The following is a 16,981-nucleotide window of genomic DNA, read 5'->3' on the forward strand; positions in this document are numbered from 1 at the left end:
TCCCTGGCCTCTTCCTACTAAATGCCAATATCACCTCTCCCCACCCCCACCAGCTGTAACAATCAAAAATGTCTCCAGACACTGCCAAATGTCTTAACACCCAGTTAAGAATCACTCTTTAAAAGAAGGAACCACTCACTCAAATAGCTCTTCTAATACTAGATGATAAAAATGTATAACACAGGATTATATGTCCGTTATATCCAACTTAATACTTTAAAATAGAATGTATCTTGTCACAATTCCATGAAATGTTGAAAACATTGACTGATGATATCTTAGCTCAGCACGATTAAAAGTAGAATATAAAAGCTAGAAAAAAAGCTCTAACACTAGAAATTAAAGTAAGACAGGAACTCCTGTAAACAACTATTAAAGAAGAAAGCAAACCCAAAACTCAGAATATCTGGAAAATTACAAAATCGACTTAAGAAATCTTAACTAAAACAGTACTCAATGGACAATTCATTATATTCAATGTTTATATTACTACACAAGAAAAACCAACAAAAATCAATGAAATAAATATTCAACCTAAGAAGTTAGAAGTCTATGGATGAGTTATAAAAAACAGACAAGAGATAAGTAAAAGAAAATGAGATATGAATGAATTAAGAAACAGAAAGACAGCAGTAGTCAATGAATTTTCTTTCCTTTGGGAAATTTGGTCTAAATGAAATCCAGGAAAAATAAAAAATAACTTGATAAACCACTAATTAATTACAAAACAAAACCATAGACATACAAAAGAAGAATTGGAAGAGGGAGGTGACCACATGTTTAGGAAAATTAAAGGAATTGGAAGACTACAGGCGTGTATGAGAGCTCAGGGACTTTTGTTTACTGAAATATCCCGACTGCCGAGGATAGAGCCTACCATAGTGGCACACAAAAAACTTGTTGACTAAATGAACAAATATACCTCCATATGCTAAATACATGACATTGATAAATTATAGAAGAAGATAAATTTGCAAAATTTATTTGAGATGAAATAGAAAATGTACAGGCTCTCTATTGACAGAGAGGCAATTCTCAGGCGAATTCCACCAATACTTTAAGAAATAAATCATTTAAATTTAATTTGTTCTAGAGTGGAAAGTGTGAAAGAAAATCTCACTCTCTCCTTTTAACAATGAAAGGAGCACAATTTGATAATAGAAACTAATTAAAGAGTACACACAAAACTACACAATAGTCTTATATACGAATGTCAATAAAAATGCTCAGTAGTACATATCAAATAGCAACACAGTTTAAAAACATATGTTCAGTCATTTCCACTAGCTGCTCCTCTCTGACCAACATGTGACCAACTTCAGCAGGACATAAAGTGAGGGCTACCCAGCTCCAAATTGTCCTTTGGCAATTTTATGTCTTCCTGACAACCCCCAAGACAGGATTAAAGGGGCCCTCATGCTCCTAAGGATGCCACATAGTCTTTGTAGGAAGATTTACCAATGGCCAGATTTAAGGGGGGGACCTGCAAAGTCCATGTACTTTTGTCAAGACCACTGCTACTCCCTCCCACCATATTCTGCATCTCAGCTCTCAATCTAGCTAAAATACCAGTGCCCAGAGGAGATTAAAAGTGATTATCTATCCCTCCTCACCCCTTGCCCCCATCAAGAGAAGTGAGAACTTGGGGATTTGGTATCTGGAGGTAGAAACATGGTGGGTACAGTTCAGATTCCAGGAGGGTTCATATTCAAGGACCAGGGCTCCACAAGATATCATGATTTTGTTACTAGTTTGGAATGGTCAGAAATTGAAGTCACCAGTGAAAGCTTAAAATTTTTTAAAGCTTTTTTTTTTAAATTTTTATTTATTTATATTTATTTTTGGCTGTGTTGGGTCTTCGTTTCTGTGCGAGGGCTTTCTCTAGTTGCGGCAAGCGGGGGCCACTCTTCATCGCGGTGCGCGGGCCTCTCACTGTCGTGGCCTCTCTTGTTGCGGAGCACAAGCTCCAGACGCGCAGGCTCAGTAATTGTGGCTCACGGGCCTAGTTGCTCTGCGGCACGTGGGATCTTCCCAGACCAGGGCTCGAACCCGTGTCCCCTGCATTGGCAGGCAGATTCTCAACCGCTGCGCCACCAGGGAAGCCCGAAAGCTTAAAATTTTAAGGGAGTTCCAGAGAAATACCAAGCCTGGGAAATATAATTTACCTCAACCTTTTAAATTTCCAAAACTGTGGTCAAGAAGTGCGCAGCACGTCGCAGTGTTGAAGCCTGCAGGCTTGGGATTGGTGCCTATGTGCCTCTTGTGGCCTCTTCCAATAACCTCTGTGTCATTATCTATGGAAGACAGTGCCTGAGGGAGGTCTTCCAAGGAGAATAGTCAGTGATGGGCAAACAGAAAACATTCTGCGGGCTGGGGCAGAAAGTTCTTGCTGTTCTGGTCCATGTGTTTTTACGGATCAGTGGGTACGCTGTTGGCCTCCTCTCCTTTTCCAGGCAGGTTATGTAACTATTGATGTATCTTACTCCATATTCCATTAGAGGCCTCTGATTAGGAAAGAGATTGATTTGGGTTAACAAACATCTTTGGGGTTGCAAAAGTCCCCAAGAAGGTCAAAAATATTGGTCATCAAAACCTGAGCTCAGTAAAGCATTGACTAAGTAAGGCCATTTTTACTGCTGGTGTCAGCTTGAGAGACTGGAAATCTTGACTGAGAGATGGTATATTTGCTTGCTAGGGCTGCTTGAACAAAGTGCCACAAACTGGCCACTTACATAACAGAAATTTGTTGTCTCACAGTTCTAGAGACCAGAAGTCCAAGATAAAGGTGTTGGCAGGGTTGGTTCCTTCTGAGGGCTATGAGGGAGAATCTGGTCCATGCCTCTCACCTAGCTTCTGGTGGTTTGCTGGACATCTTTGTAAAAGCATCACCCTGATCTCTGCCTCTATCTGCACATGGTGCTCTCCCTGTGTGTTGCCTGTGTCCAAGTTTCCCCTTTTTATAAGGATACCAATCATACTGGATTAGTGTCTGCCATACTCCAGTATGACTTCCTCTTACCTAATCGCATATGCAATGACCCTATTTCCAAATAAAGTCACGTTCTGTGGTACTACGGGCTAGGACTTCAACATATGAATTTTGGGGGCATACAGTTTATCCCAAAATAGATGGGAAGCTTGAGAGGAATGAGAGTGAAGGGAGAAGTGACATGCAGAAACTCATGCAGACCATCACTCTTTCCTGACCTTCTGTTTTCTGTCTCCAACTCTTTTTCCTCCATCTCTGTTAAGACTAAGAGAGAATTCCCCTCTTCCAATCTTTAGAAATACATGTATACATTTCCCCTGACAAATAGTGGGACTCTTTTCCAATGCCTGTCTTTAAAAAATGGTTTGATAGGTGTGGTCCTTCTTCCACACCAGCCCCCTGAAATATTTTGAAGAGTTTTGACAGTAGAGGTCAGGACTTGAGTTTCTGTTCTTTCATTATGGTACTCCCTTTTCTTCCTATCTTCCCAGTGCTAAATGTACAGTAGGAATTCAACCAAAGGTCTCTAATTTAAATGAATTCAGATGATTCCCCCCACCCCAAGCAACAAAATGGAGATTCATGTGGTAGAATAAATCATCATTTTTATTATTTCTTGTGAATGAGATATTTTCCAGAAAATAGCATTGTAAGTATTCATATTAGAATTATTGGAAACAATAAGTAGAGATCAATTTTTTTTAATGATAATTTCTCAGAAATGTATGCTTTCAGATCATGGAAGATTATAAGCAATTGATCTTGGACAAACATAAGTTTGTTTTGATGTTTTGAAGTTTTGAAGCGCTCTCTTGCCCTGTGAGAGTGACTTAATATGAATGAATAAAATATATTGCTCTGGCTGGATTGAAAATAGGTACACCTCTACTATGGAATTCTAATAATCTTTTTATTCACTTAAAAAAATTTCCATATAGTAAAATTATCAGTGTTCTTTTGAACTTGCTACTTTCTCAAAATTCAGTTATCCCAATGACTTTCAAAGTCTTAAGTCTAATGATTCTATAAAACCTCTTCTTTCAATATGTTTCCTAAAGCTTCCTTTTTATATGTCTTCTTTTGAAATAATGGTCTGTGGACTATTTTACAATACAGGGTATGCAGGTTGTCTCAAGCCACTTTGCATAATGGTGGTCGTATAAAGAATGGGGGCAAGAGTGGCAGGCAGTGTTAGCATGGATCACTAGCTTACTGAAGCTCAGGCCCTTTAAAGCATGCAAGAGAGAACAAGCAATTATCCACCTCTCAAGCTGGATAAAAGCTACACCAACACACATTGGATGGAAACAAACAACAACCAAATCAGTATGGCTTTGTTGACCGCTGAGGTGTTTAATTAGCTCTATAGTAAGACTTTTCTATACTTAGCCCTCTCTCTCTACTCAAGGTGAAGCAAATCACTTCCCTGTTAATAATGCATGTGTGGATCTTACCTTGGCTGTGTCTGTATTACAGTCAATAGTCCAAACCATCAAGACCACTGCCAGCACACTGGCATGGTCCAGCTCTCCATCCTTGCTGTTGCCCTGTTAACTGCTAAAGAACTCAGACTACCCATGGCAGCAGTATCCGAATTCATGTGTTATTTATCTTCATATGTTGCCTTTGAAGTCTTTTCTAAAGCCTAATATTTTTCTTTCTGAAACCCAGAAGACATTGATTTAATAAAATATTAGCTGATAACTTCCAAGTTATTTCAACAGATTTAAACCTATTTTTTTCCGCCCACATAGCTAAGTCAAAGTCACTTACACTACACAAAAGTTAAGTGTGTCTCCATCACCATTTCATCTGAGGACAGTAAACTCCTTCGATTTCCATAGCTGGAGGAACCACCCAGCCCAAAGTCCTGGCACATATAGGAGGGAAAATATCTGTTGCGGAGCTCTCTGAAGTCAGTATTCCTCATGAAATGGGTATTCAGGATGGTCACACCACCTGCCAAAACAATTCCCCCAAAGGGAAAAAGTTCACTTCAAATGCTGCATGGCTGTATGTGTTACTAGCATCCTTTGGTAACTTCACCGACCTTTCCCTCTTTCTCTTACTCATTCCATTTCTGTTTCGTGCCCATTCTCCTCCCCTGTTTCCCCTCAAGCCAGCACCTTTTACTGAAGCCCCAGATAGCACCCTGGGTGTAAGTGTGGGGTCGGGGGATTGTGGGGGGGAAGGCTAGTTGTCTCCACATTAACATTTTCTTAGAACAAAAGCACAGGAGGTGAGCAATACCTGCCTACTTACACACTTTGTCCCAACTTCTTCCGCCTCCTGCTCTCTTGATATAAACTGCCTCCCATTTCAATAAACCACATAAGCATTTCTCTTCAAAACTCTATTATGAATCAGTGTCAGTCTCTTCTCAGAGTTTTTACTTGCCCCTATCACTAGACCTCTTGAGAGTTGAAAGTTTGAGATTTAGAAAGTTGATGACCAGCAAAGTAAGTTTCCATGATGATGATGACGGTGATGATAATGATGAATCTATCTCTTAAATAAAAATGGTGAAACAGTCTATAAAAGGACTGGAGTGTGTGTGTGCCTGTACTGAAGCACACCTAAGATTTAGTTCTCTGCAAGTACTATGAGCTTTAAATTAAAATATAAAACAAAACCAAAGAAGGCTCTCAAATATCAAGGATCAGCCGGATGAAAAGCAGCAGAACCTTGGCCCAGCATCCCTAAATGATACATTTTTTTGATCAATGGGGCCTAATCTTTGTTTCTCCTTGTTGATTTTTCTAGTTATTTCCTGATGCGATGAGTTATTTTCCCAGTGTTGCTAGAATTAGGTATTAAAAATGTCAAATGTCGGGCTTCCCTGGTGGTGCAGTGGTTAAGAATCCGCCTGCCAATGCAGGGGACATGGGTTGGAGCCCTGGTCCGGGAAGATCTCACATGCCATGGAGCAACTAAGTCTGTGTGCCACAACTACTGAGCCTGTGCTCTAGAGCCTGTGAGCCACAATTTCTGAGCCCGCGTGCCACAACTACTGAAGCCCGTGCGGCTAGAGCCCGTGCTCCACAACAAGAGAAGCCACTGCAATGAGAAGCCCGCACACCGCAACGAAGAGTAGCCTCTGCTCACTGCAACTAGAGAAAGCCCGCTGCAGCAACGAGAACCCAACACAGCCATAAATAAATAAATAAATAAAATGTCAATTGTCAAACCAGATAATGTCACCAACCAACTGTAAAAAAAAACCCCAAAAAACAGCACATTGGTGGATTGGCTATCTCTTACTATTTCTTTTTAATTGAATGATATTTATTCAATAGAAATAGTTTATCTTCAAGAGCTGTTAATTAACCTGTTAGTTCTGTGTTTGTGTTTACTTTTATGTTCTTGAGGCTAGGAGGTGCTTCTTGATTTCAAATAGTTTTTCCCCTGGAAAATTCACATTAGAAAGCTGTTTATTAATTCAGAAATTGATTCAGAAATTCAGTGTTAGCATAGTCCATACATTCTGACTTATGAAAAATAGTGGGACCAATAAGATAAGCGCCCAAACTATACGAACCATCTTAACAAGCATTTTCTAAATGCTCACTTAAAGAGAAGGTTGTAAAAAGAAGAATACTATCCAGGTGATTTCAAGAACTGGAAATACTAATGAAGAATGATTAAGAAGAAAAAATGTGGGTATGTATGTATACAAATATTTATGTGTGTATATATACATGAACTATATTCTTTTTTTTAATTTTTAAGGCTCTGTAATATTCAGAGAATAAAGGGTTACTTCAGTTGATAGTTAAATTTGGCAACACTTCGAAGGAATTTTGCTTGTGGGAAGTCAGACAATAGGTGAAGCCAGAAGCTCCAAATCTTATAGGCAAACATTTGTCTAAAACTCAACCTGGTGCTCTTTCTACTACACTCTAATGCTTCTCTCCCAGGAATCGTTCTTGTTGACAGCTTTGCTCTAATTTGTGCCCACTTTGATTTCTAAGGAAGAAATAAATATGGTGTTTGCATATCTGTGCTGCTGTTGTATTAACATACGAAAACAGTGATTTAATTCTCCTCAATGTTTTTAGCCTGTGATGCCTTAACCTAACCAATGGGAATGTCATAAATGTCAGAAATATTCTTTTAAACAAAAATGTAGGTTTGTAGGAAGTTCCTAATTCAGAATATGCTGCCCACCGGCCTTTACCCTTGTGCCTTCCACGGACACGGTCCCGGTTCATGAGAGCCTGTTGGTTGACGCTTGACAATCCAACATCACTGCGCAGAACCTGATTAATGATCCCCCAGAACTCACATGAGCATTTCCACGAAGCGGACATTTTTATTCAAGTCTTCAATGCCCTTCATTTCTTCTTCAGTGAGAGAAAAGTCAAAGATCTGAAATAACAGAAACAAAAAACAGACATTTATAATAGTAGAAGATGGGTCAAGCTTGGGATCAGGGAGTGAGGCCAGCGGTGGGAGCCCTTCAAAGATTTATGAACATCTCTGCAAATGTCTTAGAGGAGTTGGGCTAGTGCAGGGGGGCCACCCCACCCATGTGGAGGTGGAATTCTTTCTGCCCTTTGTCTTTAAGACAATCCTGCTTGGGACATCTTGCAAGAAATTTCAAATGTTCTGAAACAATATGCATTCAGAACATCTCCTAAAAATCTAAAAGTGAAGAATTCTTATTATTTTGGTATAAGATGCTGAACTTTTGATTCTGGACTATGGCCTTCATGCACTTTTTTTTTTTTTAACAAAAATATTCCCTAGTCTCTAAATTTGCTTATGTATTCTTTTTAACTTTTAATTTGCTTTGGTTCATCATCTTAATCCTTTCTCTTGTCATTTTTAATGTCTCTTTATCTACCTTTTAATTCTAGTTACTTTTTCATTGTTTTGTTTTTTTCTTAGCTTGTACAGTTTGTACCTCGGTTTTATAATTGTCCTTTATGAACATTTTAATAGTTTAGTTTAGCTTATTTATATTTTTAACAGTTGATTTGTTTATAATTTCTCTTGTTTTATCTTTCTATCCCTTAACTTTTAATTTAGTAATTTACATGAATAAATTTTAATTGTAAAAGTAATACATGAATACATGCTTTTTGTAAAGAAATGAAACACTACAGAAATACATGGACATTTACGGAGTGAAAAAAACAAAAGTGTCTCTTGATACCCACCACCCCAGTCCTATTCCCCTTCCCACAGATTCCTTCCAAACATTCAACACAGCAAGAGCAAAATGCAATAATTGTATCATATTTCTATTATTCTGCAACTTTATCTCATTCACATAATATGTCTTAGTGATCTTTTCTGTCAAAATATATAGACTGACTTTATTTATTTAACCACTATATCCGTAGTATAGATGTAATACGATTTACTTAGTCATTCCCCCGAGGATTGTTTCCAAGTGGTCTTTTCAGAGCATTCCTTCCTTTGATTATTTATTATCCAAGAATTGGAGTTATGAGATTGTAGAAGGAAATTTATTATAACATAAAAACAGTCATGAATGAACCAGTCACTTATAAAAGAAATCCTTACAAGCTTCCTTTTTCTTTAACACCTTCCCGCACCTAGTAGGGCTATTTGTCACATGACCTCACCTCCTTCAGCACGAGAATAGGGATGTAGCCCAGGGGACCAATCAAGGTATCTTGTTCATTAGACACAGTGATTATTATGGGAGTAGCCAATGACCCATAAAGGGACAAGCAGGGATTGACAGAGACAGAAGCCTTTATCTGTGATTATCTTTACTAAATGTGGGTAACAGATTAACCCATATTAATCTGTGTGTACCACCATGTGGGGAAAGGGGGTGGGGAGAACTCAATCCTTTTATAAATCATTTGAATACCTGTGTCCAGTCATGTCTGACCTACCCTTGGACTTTCCAGTTATGAGAGCCAATAAATTATGTCTCTTTTTCTTTGGTAAGTTTGAATTCCATTCCTTCATGTGGTAGCAAAAAAGCTCTGAAGATAATTGTCTAATATCATGGATGTCTTCCATGTCAGTACTTATATTTTCACTTTATTATTTAAAAATGGATATAAAAGCACACATACTGTGTGAATTCATTTATTTGAAATTCTAGGAAATGCAAACTAGCCTATAGGGATAGAAAGCAAATCAGTGCTTGCTTGGGATTGGGGACTGGGAGGGATAGATTATAAAAGGGCATGAAGAGACTATTGGAGGTGCTAGATATGTTCATTATCTTGATTGTGGTGATGGTTTCATGGGTGTGTACATATGTCAAAACTTTTCCAATTTTATACTTTATGTTCAGTTCATTGCATTTCAATTACACCTCAGTAGAGTTCTGTTAAAAAAGAAAAATAAATAAAAATGCCTATATACTATTTCATTGTACAAATATATCATAATTTGTTTTACAATATCCTATTGAAAATTGTTTCCAGTTTTTTTTAGCTGATAAAGTATGCTGTAATAAACATCTGTATATGTGTCCATGAATATGCAAATACATCTTTGGGAAAAGATTGTTGGGTCAATGGACATGTATGTTTGAATTTTGATGGATCTGGAAAAATGACATCCTTCTCCAAATCTTACATCAATTTATGTTTCTAATAGTATTATATGAAACTGCCTGTTTTCCCACACACTGTTAACATTCTGATTATTTTCCTATCTGAGGGGATAAATACTATCTCATTTTTATCTTTAATTATGAGTAAGACAAAAAACAACTTACTTTTGAAATTTAAATTATTAACTGATGGGTAACTGATTAACTTTACATGGTACTTTTCTATGGCTGCATTTACCTAGCAGTTTATTCTTTGGAAGTAGCACAGTAAACTAATCACTCCATTGTCTAGTGGCCTCTTTTCTCACCTATAATTTATAATGCTGATTACAGATTACTTATAGAGGAAACAAAGGGGGTTGGCATTTATGAAGTCTAAATGATCCTCTTCAATAATTTCCAAATTTGTCCCTGACTTTTTCCAGAGCCATTAAGAAGGTGGAAAGTTGACTGTTATGAATTTCAAATTCTATACCTTCTATTCCTGCTGTGCTGGTGGGGAAGGGAGTAGGTAGTGTCCAGAGTCAATAGGTAAGGAAACAGAAGAAATAAGGGAGCTAGGTAGCCTACAAGCAGCAAAGAAATCCCTGAATTACTAGGAATTGTCTCAAATTCAGCTAAAATTAAATCCAGGTATGGGCGGAGTGGGTCAGGGAGCTGGTATAAAATGACATATGAAGGCATTGCAACTTTCTTATTAATCTGAACACAAAATTCTCTAAAAAAAAAAAAAAATACCCTACTTTTTACATTTCCAGAAGCAGTTCTCTTACTTGAAAGTTTTCTTTGATCCTTTCAGGGTTAAAGCTTTTAGGAATGACAACCACTCCTCGCTGGATGTTGAAACGCAAAACAACTTGAGCTGCTGTCTTATTGTATTTTTTCCCCAGTGAGTTTAGAAGTGCGTCCTTTAACAAAGGTGGGGAAGACACATTCACCCTTTAAAAAAAAAAATCGAAACATGCATCATATTTAGTCCGAGTAATGAGAACCAGTGGTTTACCAATCACCCTCCTCCTCTGACCCCCATTCACCTGGTAACCTATCCAGAACACTTCAGGTCACCTGTAACCAACTTCTCTGAGTGCAGAGTATTCGGAAGACTTGCTCTTAGTATGGGAAGATCAAGACAGGCAGATTCACAGAGCTGCCTCTTCCAGAGGGTAAATAATATTGCTTTGATGGATCTTATAGAGAGAATGGGGTTGGAAGTAGGCATACAGGGGAAGGCAAGAAGACTGAAGTAGAAGAAACAAAGGCACAACTCTTGGAATCATCTTAGAGTAGAAAAATTTCTACTTAAGTCTGTGGAATGTGAAGTGTTGCCACTGAATACAGAAATTTTAAAAATTCAAAAATTTCAGAATATGGCCATAGAGACTCTTTGTCAAATAAGGTACTGGTAGGCACTTTCACAGATAGAGTCTAATCAATTATTACAACACCTCAGTGAGGAAGGTTTTGTTAGCTCTAATTTGCATATGTGGAGAATGACTTGAAGAAATTACTTCCTTAAGATCACACAGCTGAACAGAGTCATTTCAGTCAAGCAATTTACATTAGCCTCATACTCTACACCAAAGGAAATATACTTCCTGAGGAGACAGACAGCATTACTTACCAGGATGGATTCCTAGAGGTCCCCAAAGGGCTGTATGCAATAATGACAATGTCATGTTGTTGGCAAAATTTCAAGAGTTTTGGCTGGGTGAAATATGGATGGCATTCAACCTATGTGGTTGCATTGGAGAGCAGAGCACAAAATTAAGGGCTTTTGGATGAATGCAATTTTATATAGTCTGTAAAAAGTTCTTCAATAAAATCGATTGCAAAGTATTCTGGATAGCAAGGCAAATCTTAAATATTTTTCCCAACAAGGAAGTTTACATTGTTCATATATGGGTGAGATGAATTAAAACAAGGTTAGTGAGGTCACCATCTGTGGGTTAATCCTAAAATAATTGGGGGACAAATTCAATTTTTACAGCTATCAGTTTAAAACTTTAAGTAAACAGACTCAATTATTTATAGTAAATATTCTAGCAAATACAATTTTCCATAACAAACACAGTCTCAAGGTTCACATTACAGTCTTGGTAAATAGAAGTGACATGTTGCAGAAGCCCTCTGTCCCTCACTATCAAACATCTAAGAATATTTTCACAAGAGATAGAGTATGTATAAAACTAAATTTACAGATGAATTTTGTCTTCTCGGTGGAGAGTTCTTTACACCACCAAGTGTAGGCCTAGTTTCATTTTCTGTATCATATTGACAGGATTCCTGCACTATAAATACATGTGTCAACAAAAGTTCTTCTCAAAGTTTCTTCTTAAACACTATGGTAGTTTTTGACCTACGTGTTTGTTTTCTTTTTAATTAAAATCAACCAAGTCTTAATTAAAATATTTTAAGTATATATTATTTTCACTATCTAAAGTATTAAATACTTGACAAGTTACATTTCTAGAAGGCACAAGAAAATGCTATTGATGAAGTGGAATGGTAAACTGGAGCTCTTAGAGGTGGCTCTTCTTTCCTTTTTCTAATTTGATAAACTTTTTTTTCCCCCTTGTCAGTTTCTCCCATTTCTTCTTTTTCCCCTGCCCCCTCATAATCTTGATCCCTCCTTTTCCCTAAGACACTTTTATTTTCTCCCCCAATTGGGAACATTTCTTAATTCTAAAAAGTGACACACAGTGTCCATAGTACAGTAGTCCCTAGGTATTCGCATAGGATTGGTTCCAGGACACACCCCCCCACCCCAGCGAACACCAAAATCCGCAGATGCTCAAGTCCATTCTGTGAAATGGTGTAGTACAGTGGGCCCTCTGTATTTGCGGGTTCTGCATCCATGGATATGGAGGGTGGACTGTATTTCCTTCCCTTACCCTCTCCCACTCCTAGCATCACTCTCCCCCTTTGGTCTCTTTCTCATTTTCCATCTTATTGGTACACTAATCTTTTCAAACACATTTTTTTTTTATCATGTCACGTCATTGCTTAAAGACTAAGTGTGAATTCCTTACTTTCATGCCTGCCTGCTTGCTCCAAACACATTTAATTTTCCCCACAGGGACTCCTTTCTAATCAGTTGGAGTGCTGTTATGGTCTCTGGCCTAAATATGTATATGCACATGTGTATACAGCATGTGTATTTACCTATATACATATATATGTGTGTGTATTTGTGTGTGTGTGTGTGTGTGTGTATATATATAATACAAAATGTATACATAATAAGGCTAATACAATTAAAAAATAAAACAAACAGGTATGTGAATATCCATTCTGTGAACAAATTCAGGAGTTTACAGAAAGTTGCTTTGGGCAACATACTAGAAACCCGTACTCAACAAAAAATGTGAGTTAATGTAATATAAACTCAAATATATAATATAATATGTAATATAACAAAGATCTTTGCATAGATCGTTTTTTGATAAAAAACTTGAGGGCATATCGCTAAAGGACCACTCAGTGAAGGAAATTCTCGGGATGGAGGTGAGGGTGGGGGTGGGAGTGGGTAGGCTAACATGACCCAAGTGCGTATGACCTCAGAGAGTCACATTCCTTCCCTTCAGAGCATCTGTCTCAGTTTCCAATTACATATAACTTTCCTGACTTCATTAATGTCTGATCCACGAGAGCAAGGACTATATCTGTCTTTGGTCACTTTTGCATGCCTAGAACCTAGCACAGTGCCTGGCATAAGGCAGGTGCTTGATGACCATTTGTTGAATGAGTGAAAACAAGAGTTATACAGAGAGGACAAAGCCAGAATCTTAGGAAACATCACTCTTGATGCTGCAGACTGTTGTAGGCTGGGCTTCATATGGGGTACAGCTGGTCATTTCTGGCTGGGACCCGATGCTCAGTTTAAGGTAGAGGGTGGTGATGGTTCCTGATGTTGCAGGGCCTTGATGTCATCCTTATTTCTAAGGAGGAGGGTACCTAAGCACACTTGCCTTCCTTCTTTGCTAGGGACTGCTTAGAGCCCTTTGTGAATGAGCCAGTGGAGCTGCAGTATTTACTTTTCCTTGTTTGCTATGTAAAACTGATGTAAGTTGTCAGCATCTTGGTGTGTCCGGGGTTTTACAACACCCTTTGGTAATGCTGTAGTTTTAGATATCAAAATCTCACAGGGTGAGGTTAAGAAGCTGGGCAGAATCCATGAAGGAAAATAGCAAAAGTCCTTTCATTAATTAACCCAACCTCTTCTGTCTTTCCATGAAAAACTGCATTGAATTTTCATTTCATTAATGAAGTCACTCAACAAATATTTACTAATTTCTGTCAGAACACCTGTGAGTTAGGCATGGTGAATAGGATCAGGAAAAACTGAAGAATGTGGAAAGTTTCCTTACTCCTTCCCTTCTTCTTTCCTTCCCTCCATCCCTCCTTACCTCCCTTCTTTCCTTCGTTCCTAGAGTTAGGTGTTGGAACTTTGTATGAGATTAAATGGCTTGAGATAGGTCCACAGTCCCCTTTGAACTGGGCTGGGAGAGCACTGTATGACGCTAGGAAGGCTTTCAGGCAGTCTAAGCCAGGGGCGGAGCCTGGACGGACATTGCTTCAGATGGACATCATAGGGAGTACTAAGGAATCTTGGATTGCTCAGGCTCTGAGAATGAGTATAGAGTGAGGTTATATTCTATGTCAATTTGTTCATGAAGTCAATGAAAAATGCAAAAATTTGCAAATTTTACGTTAGATTTAGTCTAATGGGAAAATTAGTTTAGAAATACGTGAATTTTGAATCAGGCAAGGCCTTCAGGTATGTATCCCTTGCACATGAAATGTGTCCACTCTGTCTAATGCCCGAAATATGCTCACCGTATTCCTGGGTTGAAAGCTGCTCATTTTGTATCTCTGGAGTAGAGATGGTCCTACCAGGGCATAGGGTCATGGCTGGTGGCTGGGAGACCTGCACTTTGATCTGTGCCAGCTCTAGAGTTTTGACATATTCTGCTTTCAGACACCACAGGACACATGAATAGGTTCAGGCTATGATCTTCCAACAAGCCTTGCTTCTCTTTCAGGGTATATTTGTGAAGCTGATCGACATTCTTGTGCCAACAGATCAGGGTATTTCCTCCTTGGCATGAGGAAACACACTGTCAAATTTTCACTATTTTTCATTCTCAGGTCGAAAATCACCATCTGTCTCTGTGCATTTGTAAGAAGAAAGCTGCTTGTCACTTCAACATTTTTAGAACAAAATATTGTTCTTAGGGGTGCAGGAAGGAGATGTGAAGGATATGCTGGGTAGGGGATTGATTAAGAATATAGGGATGGATTGAGATCAATGAGGAAGGCAAAGGTAGTTGCTCTCTGTTCCTGAGAGCATATGATATAGTACTAGCTGAGGTATCAGTTCGGAAGTGGTACTTCTAAATATGGCAACACTTCTATTTAGCTGTGAGCTACTGTCATGATGTAGGTAATTCATTTTTTCTGTTATGAATCCTTTTGAGTTTCTAATAACAATGAATTCAATAAACAAGTCCACCATAATCCAAGTTTGTGAATATTTACCAGTTCCAAGAGCATTTTTTAGTGCAGCTTCTTAATGTTTTATGAAGTAGGGGGAAGAGGATGTCATATCCCCATTTAACAATAGTATTTTGTTGTGATTATAAGAGTAATATATGCTCACTGCAGAAGACTTGAAATACAGAAAAGCATAAAGAAGAAAACAGAATTTACTTGTAAAATTCACAGCCAGAGATAGCCATGGTTAGCATTTTGATATATTTCTTTCCAATATTTGCACTTTTTAAATAATATAATCACCTTCATACTGTATTACGTTTTGTATACTGGTCTTTCCACTTAATATCGTGGCCATTTCTCTTTTCCTCAAGAGTGATTCAAGATCATTTTTTGTTAAGATTTCACATATTATAAATGTTTTAAAGTTTATGTAAACATTCCCTGAATTTTTCATATTTGTTTCCTTTTTGGTGTTTTTTTTTTTTTTTTTTTTTTTTGCCATGATAAACGGTGCTGCAACACACACGTAAAGTGCTGTGACAAACACACATATGGGTGTTCTGATTTTTTTTTCACAAGGATGGATTCCTAGAAATCAAAAACTAAACACTTTTTAAGGCTCTTGCTACTTATTGCAAAATTGCTTTTCAGGAAGGAACCAATTTGCATTTGCCAGCACTCCATCACTTGCTTACATGGAACACTATATTAAAAAATAAAACAGAAACTTTGCTAATTTGATACACAATACAAAATTACACTTAAATTTAAATTTCCATAATTACTAGAGCAGCTAAATATTTTTCATATGTTTACCAGTCTTGCAATCTGTCTTCTGTGAATTTCTGTTCATTTCTTTTGAGCCTTAGTATTTTTCTCATTGATTTTTATTAGGCTTTTAATTCGTAAGGACATGATCCCCTTTTTCTATTATATTTTTAAATATAATCATCTAATTTTGTTTGCTCTTTGTTTCTAATATTTTTAGGGTTTAACATTTTTATACTATTACATGTATTGGTTTTCTTTATAATTTCCCCATGGCTTCCCTTTCTATCCATAGTTCCAGAAAACTAAAATTCTTTTGTAGTATTCACAAATAATTTCTTGTTTCTTCTTTAACTCCTGATCAAAGGGACACTTTGGAGTATAACATGAGGCAAAGATCTATATTTGTTACTATATAACTATCAATTTTCCCCACACTATTTACTGAAAAATCAATTCCTTTGTCATTAGTTTGTGCTATTTTATTTTACATTAAGTTTTTATTTGAGACTGTTTCTAAGGTATTTCTTATTTTCTATTTATTTGTATGTTGGTTCTTGTGCTAATCTTACATTATTTTAAATACTCTGTGTGTCAATATCTGGTAGGTTTTGTCCCCCTACATTATTATTTTTCTTCAGAAAAAGTTTGGGTTACTTTTTGGATTTGAACTTTCAAATCTTTTTTCTTAAGAGACATAAATTGACTTGCCCACGGTCTAATGATGAGATATACGTAAAGTGACCACAAGACTTCCTGACTCCTAGTCCAGGATTCTTTCTGTTAAGTAATGGATTCTCCCACATTCCCCAATCCCCACACTCCCCCTCACCTCCCTCCCCTTGTCAAGCTGTACCTGGTTGCTGACTGGCTTATGCTTAAGTCCTGGTTTGTTCAGAATGAGCTCCAGCTGCCTACGGTTAAAATTGGATACACCGAGGGATTTCACCAAGCCAGCATCTTTGCAAGCTTCTAAAGCCTATAGGGTAAAAGCCAATGGGTCAAGAAAGAAACCTCAACACAAGCAAGAGTAAACATTTATAAGGGTGACTGTGAATTCTTTAAAAAGTAAAGTCCCTGGGTATATTAATAGGCATTCTGTGAACTAAAGAAAAGTGGAGGAGACAGGCAGGAATTCTGTAATTGAATGATTTGGGGGAAATGTTGTATATCGTATCTTC

General features: G+C 37.6%; 1 protein-coding gene across 4 annotated transcripts in view; it reads right to left on the minus strand.

The window, feature by feature from the left end:
• Positions 1-1,155: 1,155 nt before the first annotated feature.
• The window catches only part of AKR1D1 (aldo-keto reductase family 1 member D1), a 35,799-nt gene continuing 19,973 nt past the window's right edge, over positions 1,156-16,981 (minus strand). For 2 of the 4 annotated variants that reach the window (XM_028165241.2, XM_007177092.2), the window contains 5 exons: positions 16,657-16,779; positions 11,158-11,267; positions 10,310-10,475; positions 7,275-7,357; positions 3,578-4,948 (listed from right to left, as the gene is read on the minus strand). In XM_028165241.2, the coding sequence (XP_028021042.2) occupies positions 4,906-4,948; positions 7,275-7,357; positions 10,310-10,475; positions 11,158-11,267; positions 16,657-16,779 (525 nt within the window). In that variant the 3' untranslated portion in view covers positions 3,578-4,905. Of the gene's footprint in view, positions 2,505-3,577; positions 4,949-7,274; positions 7,358-10,309; positions 10,476-11,157; positions 11,268-16,656; positions 16,780-16,981 lie in introns of those variants that run through there. The other 2 variants (XM_057550598.1, XM_007177095.2) reach the window with 2 other exon arrangements.

Source organism: Balaenoptera acutorostrata, chromosome 7 (genome assembly GCF_949987535.1).
Source record: "Balaenoptera acutorostrata chromosome 7, mBalAcu1.1, whole genome shotgun sequence".
NCBI classification, from domain to species: Eukaryota; Metazoa; Chordata; class Mammalia; order Artiodactyla; family Balaenopteridae; genus Balaenoptera; species Balaenoptera acutorostrata.